The sequence below is a fragment of the Lycorma delicatula genome, chromosome 4, assembly GCF_047948215.1.
Source record: "Lycorma delicatula isolate Av1 chromosome 4, ASM4794821v1, whole genome shotgun sequence".
Lineage (NCBI taxonomy): Eukaryota > Metazoa > Arthropoda > Insecta > Hemiptera > Fulgoridae > Lycorma > Lycorma delicatula.
This window is the reverse complement of record NC_134458.1, coordinates 177412438-177426143: the sequence shown is the minus strand read 5'-3', so window position 1 is coordinate 177426143 and position 13706 is coordinate 177412438. Positions and strand designations below refer to the sequence as shown.

General features: G+C 30.3%; 1 protein-coding gene across 2 annotated transcripts in view; it reads right to left on the bottom strand.

Moving 5' to 3' along the window:
• IntS2 (integrator complex subunit 2) overlaps nt 1–11871 on the bottom strand; it is a 60414-nt gene extending 48543 nt beyond the window's left edge. The window contains exons 1-5 of one of the 2 annotated variants that reach the window (XM_075364749.1): nt 11345–11871; nt 9214–9352; nt 4933–5170; nt 1879–2009; nt 975–1148 (exon numbers count right to left, since the gene is read on the bottom strand). In XM_075364749.1, the coding sequence (XP_075220864.1) occupies nt 975–1148; nt 1879–2009; nt 4933–5170; nt 9214–9352; nt 11345–11631 (969 nt within the window). In that variant the 5' untranslated portion in view covers nt 11632–11871. The remainder of the gene's footprint in view (nt 1–974; nt 1149–1878; nt 2010–4932; nt 5171–9213; nt 9353–11344) is intronic. The other variant, XM_075364750.1, reaches the window with a different exon arrangement.
• Between the last annotated feature and the right edge of the window lie 1835 nt (nt 11872–13706).

Sequence of the window (13706 nt, the reverse complement as noted above, 5' to 3'; positions counted from 1 at the left end):
CATTGCGTAATTGTTATGCAACTATAACATTATGTAAAAAACTCATTATTATTAATTACAAAGTGTAATAATCATTTAACATTTAAAATTTACATCATGCATACCCAATCCCCAATCCAGTCTACTGGGTCTGGGTGTTGGCTAAGCCTCGCCAGCACTCTCCAATCACAATCTCTCTCAATCTCTCTCTCTCTCTCTCTATTTCCTCCCAATTACCATCTCTCTCCTTACAAAGACTCTCCATCTCTTTCATGTAGTCTTACTCTTAGACATCCTCCTATATTTTGCATCTCTTCTATCCATCTCAGGATTCTTTCTTCAGCCATTCTCCTGAGAAGGCCAATCAAACCACTGTACTTGATTCCTTCCAATTTTCTCTTACATGATTGACTCCCAATTTTTTCTTACTTCTACATTCCTTATTCGTTCTCTTCTTGTTATTTCCATTCCTTCTTAAAAATTTCATTTCCCTAGCCTGCAGGCGACTCCAGTCCTTTTCTGCATATGTAATTATAGGGACATAATATAATTAATATATTATTAACTTTACCTTTCCTGGTACATTTCTATCCTAAAACAAATGTTTAATAGTTTGGTAGAAGTTTTCTCCTTTCTGCAATCAGTTGGTTATCTCATTTTCTCTCCTCCTATCTGCTACCAGACTATAATCCAAATACTTAATTCAGCCAAATAATATTAAGTGGTGTTCCCTCCAATATAATAGTCCCCTCCAGCTCATAATAATTGCTCTTTTCCTTGCCACTAACAGAATCTCATTACTTAAAAAGGTCACAGAACCAAATAAAAAAGCCAAAAAAACGTTTACACAAAATCTACTAGGTATTAATAAACAGACTGATATGAGAATAACTTGCAGAATACAAGTTTAATAAGCTGGTGAGGATACTAGTAGATTAGTAAATTAAAATAATACATTCCTCAAGCAGATAAATAATATCAGTGGAACAAATTACCTTTTGTCGGTTGCGTACAAAAAGTGCAAACCAATTCCTTACTTGCTGATCATTGCCAAGCAGTAATCCAGAAACAAATGCCACTGTGTCACCCTCTCCACCTTTGAACCTTTTACTTGATGAATGCTCCAAACTTAATGTAATAGTTAATGCAGGCATTCTACACATCTCAACCTGTAAAATAAGATACTGATTTATACATGTTTTTTATAATTTTTATAGAAATTAAAATTTAAAGTTGCCTCAAAACCAAATAATCTAATGAATATTTTCTGTAAATAAATTTCCTGTCCACAATTGACAAATTTAAATTTGTATACAAATTAGTTAATATTTTATCTAGTTTTTATTTTCCCAATGATGTAATACTTAATGGAAAATTATATTTGCAAAAAGTTTTCTTTTTTTTTCCATTATAATCTCATTAGTGTTATTATTTTAATTAATAGAAGGAACATTTTCTTTGAATTGATAGTACTTTTCTGAAAATTTTAAAACAAAGTATTTTTTCCTCTCTTGAAATTATACTTGCTTGCTATGATATTTGCTAAGGGTATTACCAAAACTCTAAAGGTGAATTAAAAATATATATTATTTTATTAATAAAATAAATAATATTACATTATATCATATGTATATCCATACTCATATCTTACAAATATTTAGTATTACTATACTAGGTAGTTATTGTGTTATTTTAGGTAACTGCCCTTTTTTTAAATAATGAAAAACCAAAACAATGAACTATATATATATATATATATATATATATATATATATATATATATATATATATGTCAACATTTTTCAATGAAGAGACATACATTTCTTTTTAAATGGAATTGACATTAAATGGCAAGAATGTGCTGAAACATATAAAATTTCATCAAACGCATAAACTCACACATTTTGCCCTGACAGCCAGTGTCTGTGAAGGATTCATTTGACATAACATGGTCAAAGCTTGCATCCTTATACGACCCCCGCCGTTTTCTTCCTCCTGTCTTTCAGCATTTGATATTAGATTGGTACACACTATAAAAAAAAACAACAATTATAAAAATATAAAGAATGAGTATAATAACAGCTGACACAATGAAAATTTCATATCATATCTTAATATGTTCAGCAGAGATCACCATATTATTCACAAGGAATATTGGAATGTTTACTCCAACCAGATCCCACAGCTCATATGGAATTCTGGATTATAATTAATTAAAAATATTTCTATAGTTAATAGATGGATTAAATTGACCATATAATCATGTTAAATTACCCTAGCTATGGCTTTTGAGTCCAATCATAGCAATGATTTAGTCAGGTTGACGTTTCCTAGTTTTTCAATCTAGTCATTGAAAATCATACAAAGGTATTAAATGATTAACAAGTTAATTAATCTTTATTAAGTTAATTGATTAATACCTTAATTTTTTAATAATTTTGGTATTATTTTATTTATGTATATTGCCTTCTAAATCTCAATTTTCATAATAATGAATCTGTTGACATTATTTACCCTTTTATTCATTACATCATTATCATCTACATCCCACAGTGTAGACAAAGTGCCTGCACTGATTCAAAAATCATATGCAATTTTCCACCCATCTCTTCATGGGAAGTCTAATGTCTCTTTTTCCAGTTGACTTATATCAAAGACCTTTTTGAAGTATCCACCTTCACCCCAGTAAGCAAAACGTCTGCTTTGTGATGATCCTGGTCGCAACACCTCCCCCTCCATTCCTAGCCCAGATGGGCTTTACCAGAGGTCATCAATTAGACCCTTTAATCCTAATAACACATCACAGTCATCAGTTTGGCCTCTGTCAAGATGCCACCAATGCAAATGCCTTGGCAGATGTTTCCATCAGTGTATTTATACAACTTATTTGCCTTTGTATGACTTCTTCCAACCACGACCACCTACCATAACTTACAACCCTTAACTATTAAATTAACTGATTCACAAAAACATGATCCCCACACCTTCTCTAACACAGATGGTTTTACAGAAAAACTCTTCACATATCTAACTTCAATCACACTATGCACTCAAATCATTACTTGACCAACTCTTTAAACACCAAAAATACTATGCTCATACCAACAAAACAAATTTTGATCAATTCAATTCAATTTACTCAAAGTCCTCTTGATTTAGTTAAAAATCAAGAAACAGATTCACAGATTTAATAAGCTTTTAATAAAAATAAACCCTATTTCTCTCTGCTCTGATCCACTTTCAGGAGCGAGGTCAATGCCTACACCCTCCCATACTACAGCTCCCAACACAGAGTTCTCCACACATCCATTCTCATCCTAATAGCTAACATCTAAGCTAACTGGAGCTCAATGCCAAAATGCCTATCTTGGCAAAGTAAGCACCTAGGTGGGCTCTACATCTATAACAGCATAAGACCACCTAAGTCATCCTCTGCAGAGCTAAAAATCGAAGGAAGCCAGCAAATAAGTTCCATTCCCTTTCGGTTTTCCAATTAACTTGCAGATCAAAACCACAATTGATCTTGCGACTCTCTAGCTACTTTGGTATGTTCAGCTTCGTACCTGGGGCAGACGTATAAGACATGGTGCACATCATCATTGGCCCTACACTCCAGACACAAGTCTGAATCAATCAAACCAAATCTGGCCAACCTATCTCAAAAAGCATCATACTTCTCACATCAGGAAAAATATCATGTAGCCATGTAGTACCATGTGCTACATGGATGATTCAGTCCACCTTACCTGAAATAAATTGAAACCTCGGTTGTCTATTTCTTTCATTCACTCAGAGATAAGTAGGCTTAACTTCTTAGCATCATAACATAATTGGCATTCAGTCGCAAGGATAATGAGGACTACCCAAAAAATGTCACGTTTTCAGATGGTGACATTCCACATTAATGGGTCAGTAAATTAACACAATTGCAGGATTTGGGGATCAGAGCCACCAGGTGATATTATCACACATCAGCGGTGACTCTCTGAAAATCAATGTTTGGTTCAGACTGATGATTGACTGTATTGTGAGCCCATTCATTTTTGTAGAAAGAACAATTAATGAGGATATTTTCTGTGATATGCTTGAAGTTTATGTCTTAGATTGATGATATTGAAGAAGAAAAAGGATTAATTCTATATCAGTAAGATGGTGCTCTGCCACATTACAGCAACTATGTCCATGCTGCATTAAACATTCGGTTTCTTAACCGGTAGATTGGAAAAGGAGGGCTGATTGCATGGCCACCGAAGGGCACAAACATGACCCCACTAGATTTCTTTTGTGGGGGCATGTGAAAAACATTGTTTATTTGGAGAAGATCTGTGACATCACCTAGGGACAGGATTGTTGGGGCAGTAGCATCCATTACACCTGATATGCTGGTGAGTATATGGGAAGAGCTGAATTACCACCTGGACGTGTGCAGGGCAACAAATGTTGCACATACTGAGAAAAGTGTATTAAACACAAAAAAAACTTCAGAATTTACCCTTATAATACTTTTAATATAATGCTGTTTAAATAATATTTGAAATCAAGAAGTTCTTTTATAAATACCCTACATTATACTATAACAGTGGTAATGATAAGTAAATACCTGTAATGTTTATTTTTTTTTAACTTTCTGATAAGCCTCAAAAGTAAATTCATTGGTACATTGAAATTTTTCCAGTTTTACTGAAGTTACAAAGTTAAAACTCATACAGCAGTAATTATAGAACAGAGTGTATGGTATTCATATCTCCTCATATTACTGAATAACCAAAAAGTGTGACAATAATTATTTATAAATTTTTAATATATTCTTCATTTACTAATTTTCAATAATTTATCATTCAACATGATTTGATGTGAAAAACAATTGTAGTAATAATTTTTAATAGAAACAGAATATGATAAAATTTTTAACTTATTTATACAAATAAATTTAGTAATATCATTTAATCCAACCTTCAGTAAATGAATCTGGTGAATTTGCAACAGTCCAACATATGATGTCCGGCCCATGGCTAACATGCAGCAATGTCTCCACAATGTCTTGTATAGATAATAATGCCGGTAATTCAGCTAATGCTATACTTATTACATCACAGATTTCTGGTATATATACACTATTATCAAATAATTCTGACTGCTTTATATAACATGAAGTTTCACTACCTGTACCAGTTAAAGCTCCACGCTGAACCTAAATAAAAAGTAGGATTAATAATAAATAATTATTAAATAATAATCTATTCTATAATATTATAATTAAAATAACAACAATCTTAACAATCATAAAAGATTACAATTAAACAATAATCACATTAATCTTAAAATATTATAAAAAATTATTTACCAACTAACTACTTCAGAATATAACAGAACCCTTATCCTAAGGTTTTAAAGTGTAAAAATATTAGAAAAATAAATAAGTTAGAAGAATATATAAAAAAATTTACAAAATTAAATTTTTTTAAGCTTCGATCTACAGTTAACTCTAAAGTATGTGCAATCAGATATTTCACTTTGTATATAACTTAAAACAATTTTTTATGTTAAAGTAAAAATAAATCATAAAATATCAATGTTATGTACTGTTTTTCAAATAAAATTTTTTTATGAATGTACAAAAATATTACAACCATATTAATGGAAATTGTAAACCACCAAAAAGGGATCTGAGAAATCATGAAAATTAAACATTAATTATCTGCATTAAAATTAGAATGGTATTAACAGTTAAATATGCGATGCTGTAATCAGTAGCTGTTTAACCGACAAAGCTTACGAAAGCCAATAGTTTTAAACTTATAATTAGACTCTGTAGTAACATACACTGTTGCCAAGATCCATTTTTCCATTATAAAAAAGTTAGTGTGGAAAGTGAAGCTCCAGAGTTTATTAATTCTTGTACAATATCACTAAATTTATTTGTTAATACTGTTTGCTGTGTTTCATTACACTTTGTGATTATGTTCAATATTGTTTAGTTCTGTTGCAGTTGTATAAGTTTAATTTTTTTTGATAAGCACTTAACATTTTTCTCTTTTGAAAAAACTATTAATAGAAAACACTGCTACTATGAGTAACAGTAGATCCATTATACGATTTTTATTAATTAGTGTAATGTACACTTATCACCATAATCATACATCAAGTTATAAAAGATTAAATTGAAATAATTTTAAAATACATACTATAAACTGTTTGAATAGTAACATAATTCCTGTTTTATTCCACATCTTAGTATCGTACTAAATTTAAAAATAAAATAGGAATAATACAAAGATGACTAACAGAAATTAAACAGATTGTAATAAGCCAAGGTGACACTGCCATAAACAATTTTTATTGTACACAAAGTACAATAAATTATTTATTTATTCACAGTCAGAGGCACAAATCATCTAAGAATTAACTGTCAGCTATAAGAAAAACTTACTAATATTTTAGTTCGCTTAATTGACTTGCAGCACAGACATGCTAGATAACAATAAGATTAAAACAAAGTTAATTAAATGTGGCAAAAAGGAGGTTAATGAATACTTAATTATTAACATAGGTAAACATAGTATGTCAGAAGGTCAAGAATTTTGTTGTATAGAATAAAATTATAATAGATTGATAATAATTAGATAAGGTTGACAATAAAAGAAGGCTGAGCACAAGCAAAGAGAGCTTTAACGTATGAAAAATGTTGGCTAGAATAACATATACATTAATCTAAATATTAAAAAGAAATTCCAAAAATAATTTTAAGGAATATAGAATTTTACAGTAGTAAAAACAAGCAATTAGAAAAGCAGAAAGGAATTGAACAGAGAGCATGTAATTTTGATACACAATGTTACATGAGGAAGTTGAAAATTAGGTGGATTGACAAAGCTTAAAATATAGAATTTTGACTCAAACAAAAGGAAGAAATTTGTGACAGAGCTTACAAAAAGATAAACTAATTTGCTGAACTGCATATTAAAACTTTCAGGTGTAAGTAATTTTGTAATAAAGTGTTCAGAGTACAGGTAAATATAATATTTTTTTTGTCTTCAGTCATTTGACTGGTTTGATGCAGCTCTCCTAGATTCCCTATAAATATAATAATAAAATAGTAAATATAATAATGGATAACATAAATATAATAAAGTTACATCAAAACAGAAAGAGGTCAGAAACAATAAAATCAATCAAACAGCTGACAATAGAAAAAATTAACCTTTTAAATTAACAAAAAAAAATTAAAAAATAAAAATATTATATTATTTATCTATACATTTCTTTCTTTTGGAAAAATATTTTCACTAACCTTTTAACATCATAATATTTAATTAATTCACTTTACCTCAACCCCAAACTAAAAAAAAATACTGTATTTTTAATTTATTTATATAAGGTCTTCCTATAATAACTAAATTTTAATAAATTTCAGAAGTTATTGAAAACATTTCAGTAATCAACTGTATATTATTATTGGTATTATTATTAATAATCTGTATAATTGACATCACTCACACAAATTTCTCAACTTATGCATAAATTATTTATAACTAACATATTAGATGCTGTCATTTTGATTTTGATCAAAATGATTCAGATCAATTTGATTTTGACCCAAGCAAAATAGGGGTTCTCTACTATTAATGGTTTCACATATCCATAACAGTTTTGGAACATACCCAAATTTTACGTTTAATTCCAAAAGTCTAATCAGTATCAGTAAATGAATTATTCCTTTTCTCATAAAACTTTGGTAACATTTTCTTATATCTTTACTGACAAAGTAGTAAGTTTATGATAAATTCCTAATGGAGAAACATTATAAATCACAAAAAACGTATGCGATAGAGAATTAAGAAACTGACCTCATATTAATTACAAACATTACATTGTAACCTTACAATTAAAGGAATCACTAATATAAACAACATAGCAATTTCAAAAAATCATTTTATACCACCCTTATTAGTAAAAAGTTAAACTAAGTTAAATGGTTATTTAAAGTCTTCTTTACTGAAAAAAATGAGCATTCTGACCCCATTAAGACATGCATGTGATATGAACATGCTGTAAAACTAACAAGCAATAAGAAGCATTCATTCAAAGAAATTACTGGGCAATTAACACATTACAGGTAAAAAAATGAGATAAAAGGAAAATTTAGTTAATTATCAACAATTAGATGAGAAATGGTTGAAACTGAACAGAATCATAAAAAATCTGAGAACAAAGTTGTTATACTTTCCTGACGTAAGTTATTTATTCTTAGAGTGGATAAATAATGAAATATAAAACAAGTTTAAAAGATAAAAAAACTGATAATTAAAAATTTTATCAGCTCCCCCACTCCCAAATATTGCCCCCAAAATATTTTTTTAAGCCACTAGCACTACTCCTGTGTTTAGGAAGACATGAAAAGAAATCTGGTTAAAAAATAAGTGATAAATAAAAAGTAGGTTTTTTTTATTTTTGGAGAAGGGGGAAGGAAATTTGGGGGCAAAATTTTTATCCAAAATGGTAAAATAAGTACACTTGTACAGAGCATAGTATAAACAAGGTTATGTTTATAAAATTTTGAGAAAATTGACCCCAAAGAAACTATCTATCCTGCCCCATGGAGATATTGACGTCAAACTTTTATCAACAAACTGCCCCATACACATATGTATCTGTGCAAAAATTTCATAAAAATCAGCTTATCCAGTCAAAAGTTATTAAACATCAAACACACCAATGCATATACATATGTATGTGTGTTGTGTGTCCCCACTTTTTTTTTGTTTATTGTGGTTCTTGTGCCATTAAACATTGAGAAATAAAAAAAAAAACTTATTTCCAATTTTTTAACTAATTACCATACTTTCCTATTTGCAGCATATCTATAGAGCTTTGATGCCAGGAAAGTAGACTATGTAATATGATACTTTTGTAATTGTTTTCACTTCCTTCACTAACTGAATTAAAAATACTTTATAGCAATTTCTATAATTAATAATATAATAGCAAACAATGGGAAAATTAAACAAGTTTAGTGACCTCATAAATATTATTGTTTACTTTGATGTCCTGAATCAGTACCTTAAGTTTGGCTTACACAGACCAGGTCATTCTGGGAGGTAACACACATACACACTCACACGTGCGCACATGTACACACAGATAGACACATGCACATTGAATGAAATAAATAATCATAAAAACCATTACATAAAATGAATAATACAGTCACAAAAATAAATATTAAACCAATACCTGAGATGATATAAATAATAATTCGGATAATACAAGCCTCAAACGTCTAGTGGAATCACTTCTTTCAAATTCAAGGGTGAGGCCATTTTGTAAAGATTGTACTAGAATACTATCTGAATGTGCACTACCTATCTTTTGTCTGAAAAAACCAAACAACAGATTTTATTATTCAATAAAGAAAAAAAACAACAAAACTACATGCTGTGAAATAATATAATCTACAGAATAGTTCAGAATTTATTAATTTTATAACACCTTAAATTAATGAAACATACTTGATTCATTGTCTAAGACGTATATTTAAGAATTAATTACTTTTCCAGCAACAATAAATAAAATATTCATTCAGCTAAAAGGATACCACCTCATCAGGTAAAACTCACTATGAATCAATTAAAATTAAAATGATTAGAATGATTCCCTTTCATAATACAAGAATTTTTTCTTACATGGTACTTTTGAAACTAATTAACAGCATCTTCTTCAGCAAAGTTACCAGTAGCACTGTAATTAATTCTTAAAAAGTAATTAAATAATATATTTGATATATGTTGCGTTTATTTAATATGTTTTTTTTTTAAATCTTACCTCTTTGTAAATCTCATATTGATCAAGTGCGATCTTGTTTTTAATGTGCTGCTTGTAAAATCTGCATGAATGCAAATAGTGATTAATCATCTTTGTAAATTTATTACAACAAGCTAATTTTAATTACACTAACAAACAAAATTTGACAAAAATAATGTACATCCACAAAAGCAACATAGAAAGAATACATTATTGAATTATGTATCTAAGGAATACCCTAAACTAATTAAGGCAGACATTAAAAAATTATTCATTTTAAAAACATAAATTGGTATTCACCAAAGGAGGGAAAATTTTGGTTTTTTTCTATCAGTACGGTAGCTTACACAAATTAAACAAGAGTATTATAACTACATTACTAATTTTTATTTGCAGCACAGCATAAATATATAAGATATATGGGCCCAATTAATCCATTTGATTTGGGAAATTCTGCCTTTCAATTATCAAAACATGATACACAAATCATGAGTACATTCATTTTTATAAATTTAAGTCAAAAAATTAATATTAACCTACATGGAACTTATTCAATTACAATCTTACAACAATCTACTTAATCTATTACAATATATTATTATGACAAAATGAATAAATTAATAGAAACCAATTTACTTCACACAACTGACAAAATTAATAATGCAATGCAACATAAAGACAAGCACAAGCTATCAGTAATAAAACACAAAACTAGCTACACGAAAATAAAATATAGAAATGAAAGATAATTTAAAAGATTATAAAAAAGCCTTTGCTTTACATGGATGCATTCTACTTTAACTGATGAACTCCCTTCTACATAAAATTAATTAGATGTTATAGTTCATATTAAGGTAATTTTTTTGGAGTGGCGTACATGTAAATTACATTTTGGAAATATTTTGGTATAATTTATATTTTTATACCTATTTTTTTTCTTTACTTCTTTGAAATCTCATCTCTTTTAAGCAATCTCTGAAATTTTTTTAAAGGTTTAACGAGCAATCTCAAAAGTATGCTCTCCACTGTTTTTGTAGAGCACATAATGAACAACATACAAAACTGTATGCACTGTTATTAGGTCTGGAGTTTGATCATTGTTATCTTTTAGTTGCTGTAACAATAAGCAGTTGCCAGTATGTTTAGCTCTCATGAGAGGGATATCGAAGTCTAAGAACTGATTTAGATTCCTCCTTCCCAATGATATATGCTTAAACTCATTTGGACACTCCATTTAATATGGAGTTCTTATAACAGTAATTCACATCTACTATATACTGGTACGTAAATAAAAAATTGAATACACTGATGAAGTACTTAATGAGGAACTTCTCGAAGGTTTTATGAAAACTACAATCCATATAAATCCATAACTCAGAAATAACAACAAAAAGAGGTGTGAATTATGAGAAGCCAAGGCATTTGGCAAACAGTTGGTAATTTTGTTATTAATTCACTCTAATTAACTAAATTAAATTAATCTACATCCAACTTAATGATAGATGCCGTCCTAACAACCCAACATAAATTAAGTTTTACCTTAAGAAGTAAAAAAAGTAAGTACCTTAGCTGCTGTTCTCGTTTTACATCCACTTCTAATGCGTGAAAATCTATCGACAAAAGGGCCACAATAGAATTAACCAATTCTATCCCGGAAAGCAAAGTGAGAATTTCCTTCCTCCCGTCGGTACATATTTTGGTTGTGTCGACCGGAGAAATTAAACTCATACGTACTAAACATGGTAATACAGGTCTTAAATCGTTTTGACTGAATTTAGACAATTCAGTGATATCAACTGTTTGTAACGCGTTGAATAACTTAGGAGAAACTAGATTAATACAACTACTCATTCTTCATTATTGACAAAATCACTGGTAACCGTCAAATAATTATATAGGAAAAGTTAATTTACCGAAAAACAATATCACAAAACGACTACGTCCAATAACAAAAAATTGTAACCCCAACACGCTACATCAACAGGTTTTACACTTTACAAATAAATTAGCAAATTATAGTGAAAACTATTCGGTAGAAGTTGACAACCAAACAACGAACACAACCTCAAACATATACATAACCAACAATAGCTAATGAGAGAAACGTTACTATTTTAGCAGCAAAATTACTCGTTTTATGATCGATTCATTAGTGCAATTTAAGTTAATTGAATCGATTTTCAATTCCAGTTCAAAACTTAGTTAGAAAAAATCCTATAAATGGCGGCAAAATATTTTTTGATATGCAAATCCTAACAATTTGAAAGACAACATCGTGCTAGTTTTCATATTTGTAGTCTTATAATCATCCTTCTAAGAAAATACTAAATTTTTTTAGAGCGAAATAATATTGGGACTAATATAATTTAAGATGTAGATGACGTCCTATACAGACATCACGTTTCCCCTAAATGAAAAATCAACCCTTCACTATTTCTGGCATAGTTGATGGTAAACTTTAACATAAATAACTATAGTTAATAGATATTTTATTCGTGTGTATAGATTATTATAGATTGTAGACATCATTTCAGTAATAAGTATGCGAGTTAACTGCTCCCTATTGACTAGAAAACATCGAGGAACCTCGCTCATAGCAACATAAAAATAAAAAAAACAATATAAAATTAATTTCATAAAATAGTAACTAATGTAACATTATGAAAACCCCAATATTACAGTTATGCCTTGGGAGACAAAGTTATGTTACATTTGTACTAAAAAAAAAAACTAAAAATTAACGACCACGACTGCCAAAAATTAATAAATTAAACTAAAAAACTATAATAAATCGAACTAAAAGATTGGGATGGGGGTGTGTCGTGGCTCACGGCCGATGGTTTAACTTTAAATATTACAGACCTTGAATGAAGTTCCTCCAAGCTACAGACCGACAACTCTTCTGTAAAGTTAAATAGGAGAGCCACCATCATATTTTTTTTTTTTGAAGAAAACAAGTCCTAATGGAAGATTTTAGTTCCGTCATTTGGGCAACTATACAGATAAATTGGTCGGTCTGTATGTCTGCGAGTCACTTTCAGTGTATTGGACTGAAATAAAAACATTGACATTGGCTGCTTACTAAATTTAATTTTAACATAAAACGGACACTAAATGGCATGATATTTATTTCGACTAATATTCGATGTCAATTTTGTTCAAAAATTGATCTGTGATATGAGAACAGACATAAGGCATAATAAGCAGCGGTAGAGATGCTCGGAGTCGTACACTGGGCGCTCTGTGCCAGCTTTTCGACGCTTCTGAAACAGTCTCGCTCGTTTATTACCAGTTGAAGGTGCCCACATCACATCATTTTAGCCTCGCACGCTGTCCCCACGGGAAGCCCATTTTTATCAAACAGAAATTTATTTTATTTAATGTAAATTTCCTCCTCTATGAATCATGAGACCTCGCCGTTGGTGAGAGGGCTTGAGTGCTCAGGGATACAGAGTAGCTGGACCGAAGGTGCAACCATATCGGAGAGGTATCTGTTGAGAGCCAGACTAAGGAATGATTCCTGAAAGAGGGCAGCAGCTCTTTCAGTAGTTGTTAAGGGCGTGAGTCAGAATGACTTAAACGGCCATATCATCACTCAGTCCTCTGAGTACTGCGCAGCTGAAAGCAATGGAAAACTACAGCTGCTTTTTTTTCCAAGAAAATGTGGCTTTCATATAGCAATGATGGAGGCGCCTTCCTTGGTAAAATATTCCGGAGGTAAACTAGTGCCCCGTTCGGATCTCCGGGTGGGGACTACTAAGGAAGGGGTCACGAGAAAATTAAAAAATAACATTCTACGAGTCGGAGCGTGGAATGTTAGAAGTTTAAAGAGGTTGGTAGGCTAGAAAATTTAAAAGGGAAATGGATAGGATAAATGTGGATGTAGTAGGAATTAGTGAGGTTCGGTGGGAAGAGGAAGGCGACTT